Source organism: Saimiri boliviensis, chromosome 10, assembly GCF_048565385.1.
Source record: "Saimiri boliviensis isolate mSaiBol1 chromosome 10, mSaiBol1.pri, whole genome shotgun sequence".
NCBI lineage: Eukaryota > Metazoa > Chordata > Mammalia > Primates > Cebidae > Saimiri > Saimiri boliviensis.
Genome location: NC_133458.1, coordinates 936,302 through 958,060, shown reverse-complemented (window position 1 = coordinate 958,060; position 21,759 = coordinate 936,302). Strand labels below are relative to the sequence as shown.

General features: G+C 52.9%; 1 protein-coding gene across 4 annotated transcripts in view; it reads right to left on the bottom strand.

Annotated features, from left to right (window-relative positions):
- PTPRN2 (protein tyrosine phosphatase receptor type N2) overlaps window positions 1-21,759 on the bottom strand; it is a 972,293-nt gene that overhangs the window by 882,159 nt on the left and 68,375 nt on the right. For 3 of the 4 annotated variants that reach the window (XM_039472901.2, XM_074378841.1, XM_039472903.2), the window contains exon 2: window positions 1,273-1,323. The exons of the other annotated variant lie outside the window; for it this stretch is intronic. In XM_039472901.2, coding sequence (XP_039328835.1) covers window positions 1,273-1,323 — 51 coding nt within the window. The remainder of the gene's footprint in view (window positions 1-1,272; window positions 1,324-21,759) is intronic. 4 annotated transcript variants of the gene reach the window in all.

Genomic DNA, 21,759 nt, shown 5'->3' with positions numbered 1-21,759 from the left:
CAGACACACAGGTGCACCCAGCCCCAAAATTCTGTCCGGAACCGAGGGCTGGTCCCACCCAGGGTGCAAGAGCTCCTCGGTTGGCTTCTCAGCCCCTCAGAGGCACCCACCTCGGCTCCCCCAGGATGCCCAGTGCAGGAAGACCTGTCCTGAGAAGCTCCAGGAGGGCCGCTCCCCAGGTCAGTGCCATGCCCTGCACCCCAGCCACCTGCCAGCACCCACATATGTGCAGAGAGTAGTGAGTGCGAGGCACCTCTGGGCAGACCCCACCATCCTGGCTGGGATTAAATCCACTCCTCTCCACAGTCAGAGGACAGACAAGCCAGGAGCTGGGGAAAGAGAAGGCCTCCCTCAGCACACCCCAAGCCCACGCGCAGCCCCCAATTTGGGGAAAGGTGGCTCCGCCCAGTGCTTTTGAGAATGCTCCCCCTACCCTGTGTGTTCAGAGCCCACAGCGCCCAGTTCAGCACTAGACAGGACTGAGCGGCCTCTGCCCTGGGAGAGGCCCTCTGCCTGACCACACCGGAGGGAAGGGCTCCACAGGACCTGCTGCCCCCCGTATTTCATCATAACTGCCATCCTTGTGGGCTTTCAGCCCAGCCTGAAAACAAAACATTTCAACGTGTTTTCTTATCCACCTGAATAAGAGGAAAATCTGTGGCTTAAAGGATGAAAAACCTGGCCGGGCGCGGTGGCTCATGCCTGTAATCCCAGCACTTTGGGAGACTGAGGTGGGTGGATCACCTGAGGTCAGGAGTTCAAGACCAGCCTGGTCAACATGGTGAAACCCGGTCTCTACTAAAAATACAAAAATTAGCCAGGTGCAATGGCAGGCACCTGTAACCCTAGCTACTTGGGAGGCTGAGGTGGGAGAATCCCTTGAACCCATGAGGTGGAGGTTGCAGTGAGCTGAGATCATCGTGCCACTGCATTCCAGCCTGGGGGACAAACAGAGACTCTGTCTTAAAAAAAAAAAAAAAAAGAAAGAAAGAAAGAAAGAAAAAATATGAAAAGCCAGCCAAGGGACAGGGACCCAGCAAAACACGATCAGAAAGTAAGGGTTAGTGCGAGCAATGAGCAGCCGGCGTCTGGGGACCCTCTCCCCCACCCACCGAGGCCACCGCCCATGGCTCCGGGGCTCCATCTGCCTTTCCTAGTCAGAGCACCTGGGCAGCCCCAGCTCCACGCCAGCAGCAGGGCTCACCAGGCTGGGCACTGTGCAGGGCCGGCAGGAGCGAGGCGGACCAGGGCCACGGCCGGGACCACACTCACCGTTCACACAGGCCTCGGATGCTCCACAGAGGCCCTCCTCGAGCAGGCAGCCTGCAGGGAAACAGAGGAAAGACGCGGTCAGCAGGGAGAGGAGAGGGGCCTCCCGAGGCCGCTGCCCTGGCCCACTTGCGAGGCTTAGAGAAAGCGCCGGCCACTGAGCTGGCTCCTCTGAGCAGGCGCCTCCGACCCGGCTTTTCCAAGCTGGTGTGGACGATTCTGAAGGCAGAAAGATGCACCCCTGACTCGCCATGTGCGAGGCCTCCTGGCCCTTGTCCCGGAGCCCAGCTCCCACCTGGACCGGGCTTTCCGCTGAGGGTAAACCCTGGGGTAAAGTCATCACAGGAGACTCCCGGCCAGCGGGAGCAGCAGTCGGGCCGGGGCCTCCCCTTGAGGCCTCCCCTGGGCCTGGCACCTCCCTCCCCTGGGCCTCGTGCCCATTGCGCGCACCACACTCCCCCGAGCACCGCGTCCCCACAAGCAAGGCTGCAGGGCCCCGGGGAGCAGAGTTGCCGCGAGAGCCCGGCTACATCGGAAGCAAACTGTGGCGTCTGTGGCCACAGACGAGACACGGGAGACGGTAGGGGGAGGAACGGAGGCAGTGGAGGTGGCGGAGACGAAGGCGGGCAGGAAAAGCCAGCGCGGCAGGGCCAGACCCCGGAGAGGATGTGGGGTGGAGGGCGCCTGGAGCCTCCCCCGGGAAGGGTCCCCGAAAGCTCCCCGGTGCCTGGGAGGCCGGTGACCCCAAGCCATGCATCCACTGCGGCTGCGCAGGCTGGCAAAGGCCAGCTTTTGGCTCCACGTCCAAGCCCCTCTTCAACAGAGAGCTGGGTCCAGAACACACCAGCCCACTAGGGAGCAGGGCGTGAGCACCCAGGACACCTGCACCAAGATCCATGGGCGGGGACGTGGGAGTCACACCTGCCAGCAAAGGGCAGGTGGAGTCTGTACACATGGTGTCTTTCACCTCTTCCCACAAAGCATCGTGCCTTCAATCCTGTTTCACCAACCGGCAAATGCCTGTTCACCCACTAAGATCCCTCCAGAAGCCCCAGACTCAGGCTGTCCAGCACCCGTCTCTGGACTCACCACACTATGCGGTGACCGTGGATTTGGGGTGTTTGTTCCTCTCCTGGAGTTCAGGAATGGGGTACGTGTCTCTTCCCCCTCTCTCCAGTTTCCTCCCATGCCCCCTGTGTGTCCGGCACAGCGCTGGTGCCCAGGAGCAAATGGGTGAATGAAGGAACTGAAGAATCCTGAGAAAGTTATGAATTACTGAGGGATTCACCCCCAGGGTCACTTTAAAGTTTCCAGTCACTACTTCCTCATGAGGAAGCTGGCCAAGAACCCTTACAGTGGAAGCACTCAGCTCCTTAAACGAGCCCGTGGGGAGGCTGCAAAACTAAACATCATTCCAGAACTAAGGCAGCCCAGAGCCTAACAGGACGGGATGCTGGGAGCTCACAGGAGGAGACAGCCTCGCTTGTCCCACAACAGCTTCACGAGCCTTGCACAGGAGGAAGCAGAGGTCACAGGGCGGCCCCTGGCTGGGGTCTGCTTCCTCCCAGGAGGTGGCCTGGGTGCAGCCCCGGGTGCACCTCTCCTGGCCTGACCAGCCCAGCACCTACCACCAGTGCCCACCATACCAGCCAGCAGTCACGGGGAACAGGCGGGTGGACACCCAACGCTGGGAGCCTCCAATCCAAGCAGAGATTGTTTTTCTGAAATAACATAATCTCATGAAAAACAGCATTGCATTGCATTTGTTTTGTTTTTTGTTTTTTGTTTTTTTTGAGATGGAGTCTCACTCTGTCATCCAGTCTGGAGTGCAGTGGCACAATCTCAGCTCACTGCAACCTCTGCCTCCCAGGATCAAGCGATACCCCTGCCTCAGCCTCCCAAGTGGCTGGGACCACAGGCGTGAGCCACCACACCCAGCTAATTTTCATATTTTTAGTAGAAATGGAGCTTCACCATATTGGCCAGGCTGGTCTTGAACTCCTGACCTCAAGGGATCCATCTGCCTTGACCTCCTAAAGTGCTGGGATTACAGGTGGGAGCCGTGGTGCCCAGCTAACATTTCACTTCTTAATCTTATTTGCACATGAGCTAACCCCACACTCAGTCTGCATTCTCTGCATTATTTCTTCATTCAAAGGTGCCTGTGCCAGGTGGTGAGGCAGAGGAGGTGAATGGCCAACAGGACCCTGGCAGGGAATGTTCTAAGAGTCCCACACCTGGCGCTTGAACAGCAGGAAGGGGGCAGACACTGCTCCCCACAAAAGCGGTCACCTTGAAAAGATCATCATGGAGGTTAACGGACCTCTGAGATCCTCACACAGACCTCTGAGGCTCCCCTCACTGCCTCCCAGAGGGAGAGCCTCAGCGGTGAGGGCCCCTCCCGCCCCAGGCACACAAAGCCTCCCAGAGCATGAACTGGGAGCAGTAAGGATGTGACCACACAGGAAACGTGCTGGAGGTCAGTCGGCTGTCGTGGAAGGGCTCTGGTCCCGGCTCTGGCTCTGGCAGGAGCTGCAGTACTCTGCCCAGGATTCCAGGGTGCATCTCCAGTGCAGGAAAGAGACCTTGGGGGAAGGCAGATGCAGGGACCCTGCAGTCAAAGCCCACGTTCTAACTCTGCCTTTGTCACATGGAAATGGCAGACAACGGAGCTCTGCTAGGAGAGGCACCAGGAAGAAAGCCTCTGTTTTCTTCCCATCTCTGCCTTAATCATGGCTGACAATTTGATGTGATCTGAACGAGATGTGCATCACAATTACCTCTCGGATCCTGACCTTGGAAAACCACCTGTTACTGGCATGTGCCCAGCCTGATTCTGACTACAGAGGACTGATGAAAACCTGTATTGGAAAACCCTGTAGCACTCCTTAGTGAAAAGGCAAACAGAGCAGCAATATTTCACATTACTACCAGAGTTGCAAATGTTATGCATATTTCTCCCAGCCAGTTGATATGCTAATTTGACTGCTAAGTTATCTGTGTTATTTGTTCTGAAATTAAGAAATAACATATTTCATTTTCAATATCAGCCACCTACTAATAATAATTATGACCATAAATCATCCAGACAAAAAACAGTTTCTCTGGCAGACACTGGTTCAACCCAGCCCAGGAGCCTCAGGGCATACGTTTTTCTCAAGTGGGCTCCACGCCCCACATGTGGCATCAAGTGGCACCCTGGACTTGTGCACCCTGTCAGCTCACGGACGGCATACACCAAGGTCCAGACATCATTCTGAGGCCAATAAGCTAAATCCACAAGGAAAGCCAGCAGCAGCCTGTGGGACCCTTAACCATGTGTGTCCAACACTTAAAACTGGAATTCCTTCACTTCAATGTATTATCCACACTTTTGCATGAAAACATATGACATTACTAAAATTCTCAAATTGCTCCTCTGCTCAACCCTATAGAAGGGCTGTGGTGCTCAGGGGTTCCTCCTTTCTCGGTGTCCACAGGGTATCCCTCCCACTTCAGCACAGAGACAAGCACGTGCAGTCATTCATACATGCACACACACATGCGCGCACACACATACACAACGCACACGTGTGCACACACAAACATGCACACATAAACACGCACACACAGGCACACACAGGCACACAAATCCACATACAGGCACACACAGACATACGTACACATACACACGTGCACACACATGCATACACATCTATACACACGTGCACACACATGTGCACACATGCATCCACACACATGCATACATGCACACCTACATGCATACGCACATGCACGATCATACATGCACGCACACATGCAGTTATGCCTATTCACATGCACACTCATACATGCATGTGCACACACATGTACACACACGTGCATGCCTACATGCATACTCATAAGTGAATGTGTATATCTGCAGACATGGACACACAGTCATGCATGTGCACATACACGTACACACACGTGCACACATGCACACATATGCATGCACACATGTGCATGCATGCACACATGTGCATGCATGCACACATGTACACACATGTACACAGAGGCATGTGCACGCATATACATACATGCACACCTACATGCATATGCACATGCACACAGTCATGCCCATTCATGTGCACACTCATACATGCATGCACACACATACATACACACATGCACACATACATGTATGCATATAGCTGCAGGCATACACATGTACACACATGCACACGCACGCACATGGGTACAGTAATGCATACATGCATGCACGCTGATCTTGTTCCGATTCTGCTTCCCTACTGTTTCCTCAGAACTCTAAGCAGTATCTTGTCACCATTATGGTGCCCCTTTTTTCTTAACCTTCTCAAGCTGAAAATGGATCCAATTCTGCAAGGAGCCAGACTGGAGCTGCCTCTCATGCCCCAATTGCTCCTAAGAGATGTTTATGGAGAGTCTGTAGTCCATTGTGGAAATAGAGGAACTGTGAACAGAGTCCACCACCTCCCTCACTGGCTGGAAGCAAGAGGGCTGCTGGACCCATCCTGTCCCACACACACCTGCTCTGCTCCCTCCCATCTCTGGGCATTGCTGTGACCAAGGCAGACATGGCCTAAAAATCCACAGCCCTGCCCCACCGTGTCTCTACCCCCACCATGCAAGGCCCTCCCCGGGTTCAGGCTTCTCACCTGTGGAAGGGAACTGAAATTACTCCCTCACCTGCCCACAGGTCTTTGACTGCAAAGCAGGCCATGTAAGAATTAGATAGGTTTTGTGACCTAGTAACACAAGAAAATGGTTAAGATAAAAGTGAATTCTCTCACCAAAACACAAAACACTTTCCCCCTCAGACCACATAAACAGGATCGGTGATTTGGGATCTTCTACAAAGCAGTAGAGTTTTAGAAGCCAAATGTATTCTCAGCTACTTTTCTTAAAGCTGAGAGCTGATAACACTACACAACCAGGAAGAATTTAACATCGTAGCCAAATGAAACAAAGCATAACAAAGTCCATCTGAATGTGCATTACAAGACATATGTTAATACCAAGACTATAACTGTTCTCACACACCCATTTTCTTCCACTTCAGTTTCCCTCTTCTCTGTGAGTTCTCCAGCTCAGTAAGTCAGAACACCTCGCAGTGACTTTCCCAATAAATTGTGCAGTGTCAGTCTTGTTGCCTAGAGGTGTTACTCCCATGACCTGCACAGCTACTGTTACGACCTTGCAGTGTTGCTCCCGTGACTTTGCAGTGCTACACCTGTGACCTGTGCAGTGTTACACCTGTGACCTGTGCAGTGTTACTCCCATGACCTGCACAGTTACTGTTATGACCTTGCAGTGTCACTCCCATGACGCTGCAGTGCTACACCTGTGACCTGTGCAGTGTTACACCTGTGACCTGTGCAGTGTTACACCCGTGACCTGTGCAGTGTTACTCCCATGACCTGTGCAGTATTACTCCCATGACCTGCACAGTTACTGTTATGACCTTGCAGTGTTACTCCCGTGACTCTGCAGTGCTACACCCGTGACTTGTGCAGTGTTACTCTTGTGACCTGTGCAGTGTTACACCTGTGACCTGTGCAGTGTTACTCCCGTGACCTGTGCAGTGTTACTCCCATGACCTGCACAATTACTGTTATGACCTTGCAGTGTTAATCCCATGACGCTGCAGTGCTACACCCATGACCTGTGCAGTGTTACTCCCATGACCTGTGCAGTGTTACTCCCATGACCTGCGCAGTTACTGTTATGACCTTGCAGTGTTACTCCCGTGACGCTGCAGTGCTACACCCATGACTTGTGCAGTGTTACTCCTGTGACTTGTGCAGTGTTACACCTGTGACCTGTGCAGTGTTACTCCCGTGACCTGTGCAGTGTTACTCCCATGACCTGCACAATTACTGTTATGACCTTGCAGTGTTACTCCCATGACACTGCAGTGCTACACCCGTGACCTGTGCAGTGTTACTCCTATGACCTTGCAGTTTTACTCCTATGACCTGTTACTCCTGCCCTGCTCGGTGTTACTTCCGTGACCTGCAGTGTTACTCCCATGACTTGTGCAGTATTACTCCCATGACCTGCTCAGTGATACTCCTGTGACCTGCACAGTGCTACTCCTATGACCTTGCCATGTTTCTCCCATGACTTTTCTGAGAGCTGCCATGTGTCACCACAGCTTTAACTGTGCACTGCTCATACATGATCTCTGATCCTTCCTACAGCCTGCAGTGTACCTGTTCCTGTTCCCATGTTCACCAGTGGGAAACCAGGACTCAAAAGATCAGTGACACCCATGGCCACACAGCTGGCACATGGTGGGGCCCACCTGAAGCCTGGCCTACCTCCAAAGCATGTGTGTTTCCGCTCTTCCAGGCTCCCCAGGTAAGAGCGTGGTGTGCACCTGGGGAAGTGGAGGCAGGCATGGAGCACTAGGACACTGACCTGGCCGAGCTGTTCCCCTAGATCCTCGCCTATGGTCCTCAGCTCCTAACTAGCAGCTGCAACCCTCATTCTTTGCTGCAGGAAACGGATCTGAGGACAGGAAATGAGGAACTTGCTGTGCCATCATTCGGCAGGCACCACCTGGAGGGACGGGGTTGTGAATGCCAGGCAGAGCCGCCATGAGATGCACCATAATCCATACACGGACCATCACTACACAATGATTCCCTCCCAGGTCAGAACAGCAGGCATAGCCACAGAGACCTTGGGGCCCAGAAGGTCTTTGAGGCCAGAATGGCCGAGGCTCCAGGCCTCAAGGTTGGGACGTGGGTTCCAGGACCCACAAGGAGGAGTCCCCCACCCACAGCAGGTCTGCCAGGTGGGAGAGGCAGCCTCTTCCAAAGACCAGAGGCTCCGGGCAGATGTGGAGTCTGAGGGCTGACTCTGTAAAGGAATGAGAGGCTTGCGCTCCATTGAGGGCAGAGGAAGACTGTGGTTGGTGGCAGGACACACGCGCCTTTTCAATTGTGTGCCACACTTTACACTGAGGCCTATAAAGTCCAGCTGATGTGAGCTGGCATCTGACAGCAGGAAGCGAGAGGGAGCAGAGGAGGTTCCTGGACCGCAGGCTCAGCACCAGCGCCTGCTGCCTCCAAGCCACAGACAGGAGTCCTCGGAAGCCTGTGAGTGCTGGCTACTCGCTCATCGCCCTTCCTGAGCGGGGCTCACTGAAGACCCTGCTTTGAGGCCGGAATGGCCAAGGCCCTGGGATCCAGCTGCAAACAAGAAAGCATCTTCCCAGACAGCACCAACACACATGCCAACGGCAATGCCAGGACCCCACGGCTGTGCAAATGCAGAGAAGCAGGTCTGTCAGGGAGTCACTGAACCTGAACCAGGATAGCCTCTGAGAAGGGGATGTGGGAGGCTTCACCTCTGTCACCAGCACTGGCTTGGTACAAGGAACACACAGATTTCCTAATCCAGAAAATATAACAAAGCAGAGTTCAGTAATCCACACCTGGCCTTTTCCTCCCTGGCCCCGCCAGCCTCCCCCTCTCTTCGGAGCTCAGCCCACACGTCTCATCTGACCCTGTTACTGTCGGTCACTCCATGCCTTTGTCCTGTCCCCCTCTAGAGCCTTAAAAAAAGCAACCGTGTCCGAACCCTGGGGACCCGTCCCTACTGCCCAGAGCAGTCCTTCGATGACTGATGTTGTCACCTGCAGCAGTGGCAGTGTCACCGCTGTGGATTTCAATGCCAGAGCCCATCCCAGAGGTGACTCCCGTCAAAGCCACATTTCCCTCCTCTTCCTGTAGAAAACGCTACAGCTTAGGACAGTGTGAGGCTCCGGGGTTATGCTAAATCACATTCTTTTCTAGGAATACACCATCAGAGAAAAGGAAGGAGCAGTGTTTGAATAGATGCTGTTTTTAAAAATCACCCTCATTTGTAACATTCTAGAGAGAGAGCAGTGTGCCCAGGCTCCACCCCATCTCCCCTGCCACAAACACGATGCCATGCACCTGGCAAAGCCTCCCTCTCCCTCAAGTTCTCAGATGTAAATGGGGATGTGCCCTGCCTGCTGCAGTGGGGTGAGAGTTAAGCGCCTGCCCATGGCGGGTGGGCAGTGCCTGGGCCAGAGCTAACCTCCCCAATCTCAGCATCCCCTCGTCGGCAGCACAGACCCCTAGGACCAAGGAGTCCCCACATCCCACTGAGGTTTTCTAAACATTTCTATCTGACCAAAAACAAAAATGTGTTAAACCAAGGCCAGGTATCCAGGGAGAAACATAAAGCCATTTCCACATTAAGAACCCCTATTCTAGGAATAAGAGCCTGAAAAGTGAGAGATTAAAGTGCCTCAGCCGGGAGGCAGGGCTGCCCCTGCCAGGTTGGGCGTGGGAGGACAGAGGCCCCCTGGACCCTCATCTCAGGCAGCCATGCCGTCAGAGCATCTGGCTTCTGTGGCCCAAGGCTCAGATGAAAGCTGTGATTGCAATTTCAAAGACAAAAGGAAGAGAAAGGGAGAGAAGGGGAAGGCTTCAGCTCCTCCCAGATTTGTCTCTGAGAAAAGCGAGGCAGCCCGGGAGACTCCTGCCAGGCTGACTGCCCATCCTTGCCTGTGACTTGCAGACAGGGCTGAGGGCAAGGAGGCCAGCAGCAGACAGCGCTCACCCCTCTGCCAACAGCCCTTGACCAAGAGACCTGGGTGTGGCCTAAACAGAAGTGGGCTCGAAAGGATTCTGACTGCTTCCCTGAGAGCCCAGCGCAGCCTGGGGACAGATGACAGCCCCCTCAGTGCCCCTCATCCCTGAGCACTCCCCCCGCCCCGCCCCCAGGCTGCCAAGCAAGGGGCTCCACTGGGTGACGTCCAGCCCCAGCCCTACCTTGGCCAGGTGACCCAGCCCCACCCTGCCCACTGCACATAGGGGTGGGCATTGCTCAGGCTCCTTCACTTGGCAATCCAGAGCATGGAGCCCCTCAGCAAATCCTCCCCAATTCTAAGGCTTTCAATCATGGCCCCAGCCCTGTGTTTTGGGGACCCATGCCTTCCTTGCCTTGGCCACACTCTCAGTGCAGGCCACTTCTGGAGGTCGCCACACATGGCTGCATTTCTTCCAGGGAAGGGTTCACAGCCAAACTGGGTTGCTGGGGGAGAGAGAATCACCCAGATTCTGGAAACTTCAGCCTGAATGCCCCAGAGAGCAGGAAGATGGGTGCCCCATCCCGAGGACTGCACGGTGGCCTGGATCTTAGACCCAAAAGGCAGTTCCCCAAAGTAGTTATGAGTGACGTGTTCTCTGCACTGCTGCACACTCAATTGCCATGAACAATGGGCGCTGACTGTGCAGGCAGGTTTGGGCCAAGGTTTCTCCTGCAGGCACGAGAAACAGCCTCTGGGCACAGCCTCTGGGCACACTGCTGGCCCTGTTCCTGTGTGGACTCCTGCCTGTCCCCTTTGCTGAGAGGAGGGGCCCGAGGCTCACACTGCTTCCATGCTGGGCCTGTTCTACCGGGCACAGATGTCACACATGAGCAGGAGCTGGGGACACACAGGAACATGGAGACGTGACCGTGCTTTGCTGGAAAGACGGATCCTTGGGGCCCAGGGACACCACGACTGGCCGCCTCCAATTCACCTGCACCCCTACACCTGGTCAGTCTGCCCCATCACAACAGTGATGTCTGTGTGCTCAGCAAAGGCTGCAAAGGCCAAGGCCCTCCTCACACCTTGGGCTTTGGTAAAGCAGGTTCTTATCTGAAGCTGAGGCCACAATTCTAAGGCAGCTCCTGATTCCAGCTCCTCCTGTTCACAAATCAGCTTCTCACAGAAAAAGCCCACTCAACCCCGGAGGACAACAGCAAGCTGGGCAGGACAGCCATCAGGTCCTGTGATTTGTTTTCAGGAAAAACAAAACCTCTTACTTTGGTTAACTTCTTCATTTTGGTTTCCTAATTGCACAGATTTAATTCAACTCTCCTAAGAATAAGAAATTGTACCAAATTCCAGGTACCTATCAGAATTTTCTGTTTTAACGTACAGGAGTTAGTTTTTGGAAAACATGCTGTCGGTGCTATACGTTTCTCCTTCGTTAGTTTAGGGACATGATGGCAGCCACCTCAACTAGATTTATTCTAAATGGCTCTTGGTTTTAATCAGCTCTTGGTTTATTTGTCCTCAGTTTCCTGAAAAGGGATAATACTCTCAAAAGAAGGATATTTGCTTCTCTGGGACTAAGGAAACACTTCTAATCTTGCTTTCACAGATAAAAAGTTAAAGACAGGCTTTGAAAAAATATCTGACGAAAAGCCTTGAACATTAACTGCTGCAGGTGTAGGCAGCCGGGCCGCCAGGGGATGAAACGGTTAAGCTAATCTCAGAGAACTTCACCAGTAACTCTCATGGGCTGGATTAAAATATAGTATGCCCCATATAAGAACAGTACCAAAAGTGAGAATAAAGTGAAGAAAAATAGATGTATTGCTCAGGATTGCTGAGACATGGCACATGTGAATTACTCAGCCTAACCTGCTATACCTGTATACTTCAGACACAGGATTTAAAAGGTAAGCAAGCTTTTTTAGCAGGACAGGACTGATTTAGCTGTGGTCTCAGATGAAAGAGAGAAAAACACAGTTCAGTTTCTCAGTCATTGCTAAAGCATCCTCTGACAAAAAGGCCTTATCATCTCAAGACCTTCCTTAGGAAATTAAAGTTACATCATCATCACCATCATCATCATAATGGAAACAGCCTCTCCCACACACTGATGTGTACGTGAACCAGCAGGGTCCTCTTAAATATGCATTGCTATTCCCCGGGCCTGGGCAGAGCTGAAGATTCAGCATTTCCATTGCACTCCCTGGTGACACGTCCCCTGGACTGCCCACCACACTGAGAAACAAGGGAAAACCCTTAAACTGAAAACTTGGGTCAGTACATTATTAGAAATTGTTAAAAGTAAGTTTAACGAACTCTTTACAATTTGTTTTCTGGTTCCAAATTCTTCATTGCCCCAGATAACAAATAATGAGCCTTTTACAAATTATTTTAGGCCAGTCCCAGTGGCTCATACCTGTAATCCCAGCACTTGGGAGGCCAAGGAGGGAGCATCACTAGAGGTCAGGAGTTCAAGACCAGCTTCTGCTAAAAAAAATACAAAACAGCCAGGCATAGTGGTGTGTGCCTGTAATCCCAGCTCCTTGGGAGGCTGAAGCAGGAGAATCACTTGAACCCAGGAGGTGGGGGTTGCAGAGATTGTGCATTCCAGCCTGGGTGATAGAGTGAGACTCCATCTCAAAAAATATAAATATACACACACACACACATATATATGTATATATGTTTAAATTAATTATGTGGGGAAAATCTTACATCAACAAATTTTTCCAAGTAAATTAGCTTCAGTTTTAAGACTGGGTGTATATGTAAATATACACTGTAATTTAATTAAGATTTAAAAGACAAAAACTGCTTCCTGGCCCTAATGTTTAGAACTCTTACACTTCAGCGTAAAAAAAAAAGGGGGTTTATTTTGAAAACTTTATTTTTAAGTGATGAGACAGGAAAGAATATTGCCTTCTGCTACTTCAGGCCCCTGTCCACAAACACCACTCACACAGTGGGTGAGAAGAATCTTCACTTCCAATGATGAAAAAACAAATTAGATCTGATTGTTACTACAGTTTCCCCTTTTAACGCTGATACTTGCTACAGGCAACTGGATATGCCACGTGAGACTTTATCAGAGGATGGGACTGGTACTTTCCGAGGATGGTCTGAGGCGAATTTGAAAAATAATACCTTTTCATCCTCCTCTTGAGCTTGTTACATTCCCAGTGTGCTTGGAATTCCTACCGTCCACTGTAGGTACAGGTTAATTGACACAGGACAAAGAAGAAAAACTACTGAAAACTCTGAACAGTAAAAGACCCCCAGGGAATTAGCAAGGCTCAGCTGGTGGCAGAGTTGCAGGGCACAGGTGCTGTGGGTTCTTAACAAAACCAGCTTAGGCTCAAAAACATTTGAAAAATGTGAGTTGAAATTTAACATACTCTTTTCTGCAGAACTCCCCCAAACCTTCACTACTCCAAAGGGCCACCCAGGCTTCCCAGGAAAAATCCTACAAACGGTTGCCAAATGCCCCAGCCGTAAAAACATCCATCCACTGCCTCTCACTGGGGTGCAGCAAATTAGACAACAGAATTAGAGTCGAAAAATGTGACCAAGACTGTTAAACATCATCCAGTCCAGGGGTTTTCCATCTTAATCCCCTGGAGGGCCTGTTAGAACAAGGCTGCTGGGCCCACTCCCTGAGTTTCTGACCTACCAGGTCTGCAGCAGGCCAGAGAATCTGCATTTCCAACCACTTCCCAGGCAAGGCTGGTGCTCCTGGGTCCGGCTCCTCACACAGCGGATCAGGCAAGGCATGCTTGCAGAGGCGAGGGTGTGAGAGGCTCTGGGCCAGGTCTGCTGGGAGCTGGGTTCTGCGTCTTCTCACTTCCCTCTCAGAGTCCAAACATATATGAGGCACTGGGCACTCAGGGAGCTCTTCCGGTAATGGGCATTTGATCAGCTTTATGAAGCTGTTTTTCTATTTTCATTATTTTAAAACTGTTTTAGCTATGACATTTGTGCGCCTTCCCAGACAAAGAAGCAACAACCCGCTTTCGGAAGCCACAGAGGGGAAATCAGCAGTTATTTCCTCCTGGAAGGAAAGCTGTCTTTTGTAATCTCTTATGTTTTAAATTATCCTCAGACCCTCTCCCCACCTGGTGCTAGAGCCAAGCAAACAGAGCACTGCCCAGTGACTCCAAGAAACTCAGTGCCTCTGTACCTCCTGATTGCAGCACACGGAGCGTCCCAGTTCAGGAGGCCCCGCCACTGCATTTGTCCACCCATGATCAATGGGCCAACCCTGAACGTGGGAACAGCTTGCCTTCCGCTGGGAATCCGTTTACTGTGCCTCTGAATGAGAGCCGGCACCATGAGAATGGAGGACTTGCAAATAACAGTACCAGACAGTGACGATTCTACCCAGAGAATGGAAAGAGCTCTTGGAGGGGAATAAAAAGTTCCAGGTGCACGCAAGGCCACCACCGGCAGCAATCGTGAAGAACATGGCCAAGGCCGCGGGCTCCACGGTGAGACTGCCAATGGAACCCAGGTTTGTGCCCGGCTTTGTCATCCTTCAGTAGAATGGTGTGAGTGACTCCAGCCACACAGGTGTGGTGGGACTTGTATAGAGCAAAGCGCTTCAGAGGCTTCCTGAGCCAAGCGCACGAGACAGCAGCCGACCCAGGCCCCCACTTGCCTGGCACCCACTGCATCTAATGCCCACATTTCATTTACTTTGCTTATCATCCGTCTTCTCCTTGAATGGGAGCCCCCGCAGGCCTGGGGCCTACAGGAGCTCCACAAACAGTGAACTACTGGCCACCAAGGTGGTGGTATGATGACGGTGACAGCCATGGAAGAGTGTGGCCACTGGCATGAAGGGTCCCAATCCTCCCCCGGCCCCCCTTCCACCCAGGCTTGACCTCTGGCTCACTGTGACACAACCAGGTGGACGTGAGGGCCTCTGGAGGCCTGGTGTCTCCTCACCGCCCTGCCCCTCTGCCATCACCACAGGAAAGACGCACCTGGGCCAGCCCGATGGTCACAAGAGCAGGATGACAGATGCAGGGGCAGATACTCGGGCCAGCCCAGCCTGGAGCAGCCGCCCTGATCATGAAGGACCTGCTGTGTGTTCGGGGTGCTTTGATTGCTGGCCGATACCAGGGACTCCAGCCTGACTAGACAGGCCCCAGTATGGTCAGTTGAGGAACATCAGGAGGTTACCAGGGTGGAATGAACTCTGAGCTGGGGTTTGAAGGGTGGACAGGCAGGGAGAGGGGTAGGTCGGAACAGACATCCAGGAGGAATCTGCAGGACCCAGGGACTGGATGTGGGGCAAGGACCACCCACAGAGAGGTCAGTGAGCACTGTCTAGGGGACAGTCCCACAGCGGGCAGGAGACCACACACACACACACACACACACACACACACACCCCAAGGTCAGTGAGCACCATCCAGGGGACAGTACCACAGTGGGCAGGAGACCACACACATGGAGGTCAGTGAGCATTGTCCAGGGGACAGCCCACAGCAGGCAGGAGACCACACACACACAAACACACACACACACGCGCGCACACACACACACACGAAGGTCAGTGGGGACCATCCAGGGACAGAGCCACGGTGGGCAGGAGACCACACATACACACACACACACACACACACACACACACACACACACAGAGGTCAGTGAGCATTGTCCAGGGGACAGTCCCACACTGGGCAGGAGACCACACACAGGGAGGTCAGTGAGCATTGTCCAGGGGACAGCCCACAGCAGGCAGGAGACCACACACACACACACACACACACACAGAGGTCAGTGAGCATTGTCCAGGGGACAGTCCCACAGCGGGCAGTAGACCACACACACAGAGGTCAGTGAGCATCGTCCAGGGGACAGCCCCACAGCGGGCAGGAGACCACACACACACACAAAGGTCAGTGAGCATCGTCCAGGGGACAGTCCCACAGCAGGCAGGAGACCACACACACACACACACACACACACACGTCAGTGAGCACCGTCCAGGGGACAGTCCCACAGCGGGCAGGAGACCGCACACACACACACACACACACACACACGTCAGTGAGCACCGTCCAGGGGACAGTCCCACAGCAGGCAGGAGACCACACACACACACACACACAGGTCAGTAAGCACCGTCCAGGGGACAGCCCCACAGCGGGCAGGAGACCACACACACAGAGGTCAGTGAGCATCGTCCAGGGGACAGTCCCACAGCAGGCAGGAGACCGCACACACACACACACACACACACACACACACACACGTCAGTGAGCACCGTCCAGGGGACAGTCCCACAGCGGGCAGGAGACCACACACACACACACAGGTCAGTAAGCACCGTCCAGGGGACAGTCCCACAGCGGGCAGGAGACCACACACACACACACACAGGTCAGTAAGCACCGTCCAGGGGACAGTCCCACAGCGGGCAGGAGACCACACATACACACACACACACACACAAAGGTCAGTGAGCACCGTCCAGGGGACAGTCCCACAGCAGGCAGGAGACCACACACACACACACACACACACACACAGGTCAGTGAGCACCGTCCAGGGGACAGTCTCACAGCAGGCAGGAGACCGCACACACACACACACACACACACACACACAGAGGTCAGTGAGCACCATCCAGGGGACAGTCCCACAGCAGGCAGGAGACCACACACACACACACACACACACACACACACACACACAGGTCAGTGAGCACCGTCCAGGGGACAGTCCCACAGCAGGCAGGAGACCACACACACACACACACACACACACACACACACACACACAGGTCAGTGAGCATCGTCCAGGGGACAGCCCCATAGCGGGCAGGAGACCACACACACCCACCCACACACACACACACACACAAAGGTCAGTGAGCACCGTCCAGGGGACAGTCCCACAGCAGGCAGGAGACCACACACACACACACACACACACACTCACACACACACAAAGGTCAGTGAGCACCGTCCAGGGGACAGTCCCACAGCGGGCAGGAGACCACACACACACACACACAGAGATCAGTGAGCATCATCCAGGGGACAGTCCCACAGCAGGCAGGAGACCACACACACACACACAGAGATCAGTGAGCATCATCCAGGGGACAGTCCCACAGTGGGCAGGAGATCACACACACACACACACACACACAGGTCAGTGAGCATTGTCCAGGGGACAGCCCCATAGCGGGCAGGAGACCACACACACCCACACACACACACGAAAGTCAGTGAGGACCATCCAGGGACAGCACCACGGTGGGCAGGAGACCACACACACACAGGTCAGTGAGCACCGTCTAGGGGACAGTCCCACCATGGGCAGACAGCAGGAGACGACATTGGGGTCATCTAAAGGCTTTCGATTGTGGCAGGACTGTGAACTGAAGCTGTCAGCAAGGGCTTCCTCAGGCTGTCGAGCAGTGAGGGGACATCTGAGAAGGTGTATCTGGCAATACGCCTGTCAGAGCTGATCAGAACAAGGGGAGTCAGGAGTGAGGAGGATGGATGGATCATCAGGGCCAGGATGACGGAGGAGGAACAGGAAGTCAGGGTCAGGGCAAGGGTGTGGCTGTGACTCAGCAACTGAGAGATCGAAGGATCTGCCTGGCTCCAGGGCTGTGGTGAAGGCGGCCTGCAGGGAGCTGTTGAGGAGCAGGTGCGGAAGCAGCTCCATCCCTGGGGTGTCGGGGCAATGTGGTACGTTCAGGAGGGGGGTCTCAGCACGAAGGAAGCTGAGCTCACGGGGTCAGATTGCAAGATCTCTTCAGAGATGGAAGCTGATGCGGGTGGAGGTAGGTGGTTTCTAAAGATAAGGAGGGAAGGGAGAAGGAGGGCCAGGGAGAGAGTGAACAGGAGGATGGGCTGCTGTTGAAGAGAGAGGCTCCACACGCAGCCTCCACCCAGCTGGGACCAGCAGACGGGGCTGTGGCTCACAGGGTCCTTGGTGAAAAGTGGCACCAAATGCACCCTTCACTTCCTTTCCTTGCTGGCCCATCAGTCACAGCATCGCAAGAGTGCTCCCTGCTCCCTGCTGTGCAATCCAGAGCTGGAGCTGCAGACCCCTCTACCCCTGCAGACATGGCTGGCGGGCGTCTCAGGCAGCACATCTCCTGAGGCCTCGCCACGCCATTCGCCCGCCCTGCGGGAAAGAGCTCACCACTCTGGAGGCGAGTCTGCCGTTGAGGCCACACTGGGACTTGGTGTGCAGTCCCCATTTCTTCTTTCTGGAAACCCAAGTTAAAGATCAAGGTGGCACAGAGCCAGAGCTTAGGAGCCAGGATCGGAATAGCACAGATGCATGGAGTTACCTCAAAGCCCGTCTCCTCTGCTTGGCGGCCCCTGGCCTCATTTCCATCTCTGTCCTGGGCTCTGCCGACAACACGCTGGGGAAGAAACCACACGTCCGTCCACCAGCGCCCGCAGGCAGGCGGACCAGGGGAGCAGGGCCTGTCCTCTGCCCACACAGGGCACTGGCCTGAAGCCACACAGGGGGCTGGTGTGCACACAGAAGGACGGTGACCTGCAGTGCTCTGTCCATGCCTGAGGGGCTGTCAGCAATTCCGTGCATCTTGGATAGTCATTCCACCCAGCAAGCTGCAACTCGAGGGTGCTCACAGCCCTCAAAAGTGCACTTGAGGCCAGGCTCTGAGGGGAGCATGGTGATAGAGGGCGAGACATAAGTCAACCTTAAAAAGCCACTCTCGGCACAGAAGGACAGGCGCACGGAACCGCAGGCACACAGAACCGCAGCTGCCCACTTCCAGAGCTGCCAAGGAGCCAGCGTTGCAGATCTTTGATTGGTGGAGACGCTGAGAGAGACAGCTCAGAACCCGCACTTCCACGCCTGTAAACCTGTTTCCCGCTGTGCAGGGGCACATCTCCCTGGGCCTGGTTCTATCAGGGACTATTTAGCATCCTTTCAACTTTATGACTCAGCATTCTCTCCATCTTGGGTCCTGGGGGAGCCTCAGCGACAGAACAACTCAGAAGTCCAGGATGCTCCGGGGAAACTATTTTAGCAACTCAGCCCATGGCGCCCACGGCAGGTGCTCAGTAGAGCACCGCTGAAGAAATGAGTGAATTAATGACTGCTTTCTCAAATTTCCACCCCATGAAAACCTCACTTGTGCTAAGTATGTGTGTTCACTCACTTGTTCTGTCCATCTATCTCTCTCTCTCTCCTCTCTCCCCCCGCAGAGTCCAGGCTAAGGCTATCTCACTCTCCTCAGTTTTATCTTTTCCACAATTTCACTTCTTAAAAGGATTCTGCCCTTCTTTGCATCCTTTTTAACTTCCTCTTCTATTCCTAACCCCTATTCTCTTTTATTTTCATATTGTAATGACAAAATAATTCACAGATGTCAGAAATTCTCCCATTTGATAAAAAAATACTATAATTCCATGTAAGAGAAATAGCTATGGTCTTTTAAAAACTGAGGAGAAAGAGAAAAATTGTGAGTAGGTCAGATTTGAATATAAAAAATAACCAAACGAGATAAAGTCAGATTCTCCTCAGAGCCACTTGCTGAGAAATCACATGTGCCGCGTCCCCAGCAGCAGAGGGCTGTCGCCCCGGAATCCAGAGAAATGTAGCTACTTTCCGATCTGCCACAGATTCCCTCCACCCACGTGGGATCACACGGGGTTGGCAAAGCACCTTCCTTGAGTGATAGAACTACTATCGATCGGTGATTTTGAATTTATTTTTCTCAAGTCAAAATGTTGAAAGTTGGTCAGGAGTTGACGACAAGAAACGGCACGTGGTATTTTCCGGCACATCTGACCCCGCACCTCTGGGGTAAGACGGCGGCGAAACCTCCTCTGGATGCTCTTTCCTTTTCCTTTTCCTCCTCACCTCACAACACCGAGAGGCAGCTGGATGTGCTGCTGTGGTCAGGGTGGCTACGCAGTGCTATTTGCGCTTCAAGCCTTACCCCCATCCTGGGTCCTGGGTCAAGACCTCAAGAGCAGAGGGTGGTCTGTGACGTTATTTAAGTGGATAGGACAGAGACTGTCTATTGAAATACGAATGCGCACATCCCATTAGTCTGTGCAGAAACGGGAAGGGAGAGCCTGCGATTCACAGAGGGGCTTTTCTTTTCCCTTCTAGTTCTTCTCAACCATGCACAACTTGTAGGATAAAGAATGAGGAAGGCCTGGGCCTGGCGCCCTCTCTCTCGGACCTGCCTCTGTAGACATGCCCTGTGCCTTGCTTGGAAAATGCAAACTTCTCCTGGCAACCCTGGCGCACAGCTTTGCCTCTCACGCAACCGCACACATCAGCCTCACCCATGCTTCCAGCTAAGCGTCATGTCCCAGCACACCCCTGGGCATCAGTGAGAGGCACGGTGGGAAGAGCGTGTTCACAGCTCCTTGGGTACAAATGGGCTGTTCTCACAGAACCCCAGAAAGAAGCCGGGGTTCCCACATGCACACTGCTAAGTGAAAGCAGCCAGTCTGAAAATCCTGGAAAAGGCAAACCTCTACAGTCAGTGAAAAGATCAGCAGTTGCCAAGGATTCAGGGAGGTAAGGGAGATGTGAGGACATGAAACAGGATTTTTTAGGGCAGTGAGGCTGTTCTATATGTTATTATAACTGTGGATAAATGACATGCATTTATCAAAGCCCATTGAACTTTACAGCACAAAGAGGAACCTTAATCTATGCAAGTTTAACCAAAAAATGAAGGAGGCTGCAGATCCCAGGATGGAATGCCACACAGACGGTGATGACAGAATGCTGTGGCATCACTAATGTGTGAAGCCCCCTCACTGACACTGACAGGGCAGGAGAAGTGCTGACCTACCTAGCTCTGGAAATGAGCAGAGCCTGTGAAACTGAAAGCAAAAGGCCCCATTTGTAAGCACCGTGCTCTAGCTAATAAAGCTGTTTCCCAAGAGGTACCAGCTAGGTACCAACTGACTCTGCCACACATGTATGCCAATGAACAGTGAGGCTAGTGGCTGGCAGGTGGTGGGAGCAGGTTCTCCCTGTTGGAGTGGAGGTAACAGATAAGCAGGAGGCAGTGGCTGGAATGATCCACATGGTGAGAGCCCAGAGTTGGAGACATGAATAAGAGCTCATGGTTAGCTTAGGATAGATACAGATGGTAACAGAAATATTTATAAATATGTCTATATTCCCAGATCTCACATGCAGTCACACACACACACACACACACACACGCACACAGTCACAAACACATGCACACACACACATGCATCTTCTTGCTCTGTAAGCTGACATGTCCTACAGGCAAGGACATCCCCACAGTAGTGAGCACACGCCATGCCCAGAACTTGATTTCCAAAACTATTCTCAGATAAAAGGGACTACAGCTGCTTAGAGAAATGGCTAATTCTAAGACTGAGACAGGAAACACACAAGATAAGCTTAAAGCCTCTTGTCATATCAGAAAGGAAGAAAGTGTTTGCAAAAAGCTATAATGATGGACATATTCAAAGGGACAGTTTGTTTCAGACCACGGAATGGGCTCCCAGTGGCTAAAGGTGGAACAATGTGAGCAAACAAAATGAAAAGTGTTGTGTTATAGCCCAAAATATAACATAAACGGTTGAATAAATAAATGAGAAGAAAGAGGTAAATCCCCTGTGCAGAATTCCAAACAATTTCTGTCTATTCTCTGCCCTCAAGGAAGCAGAGTATGATGCCTCACTCACAAGCGTGGGTTTACACGGTCGGCCAGTAGCCACAGTGATCACACACACTGATCCGATGTGATGAGAAGGTGCTTCATCCCCGTTTTCCCCCACAGAACTCAAAAGCATCAGAGAAATCCAAGCCCAGGGACATTCTACAGACCTGACCAGGCCTCCTTACAACTGTCACGGTCATCAAAATCAAGGAAAGTCTGAGAAAATGTCACAGCC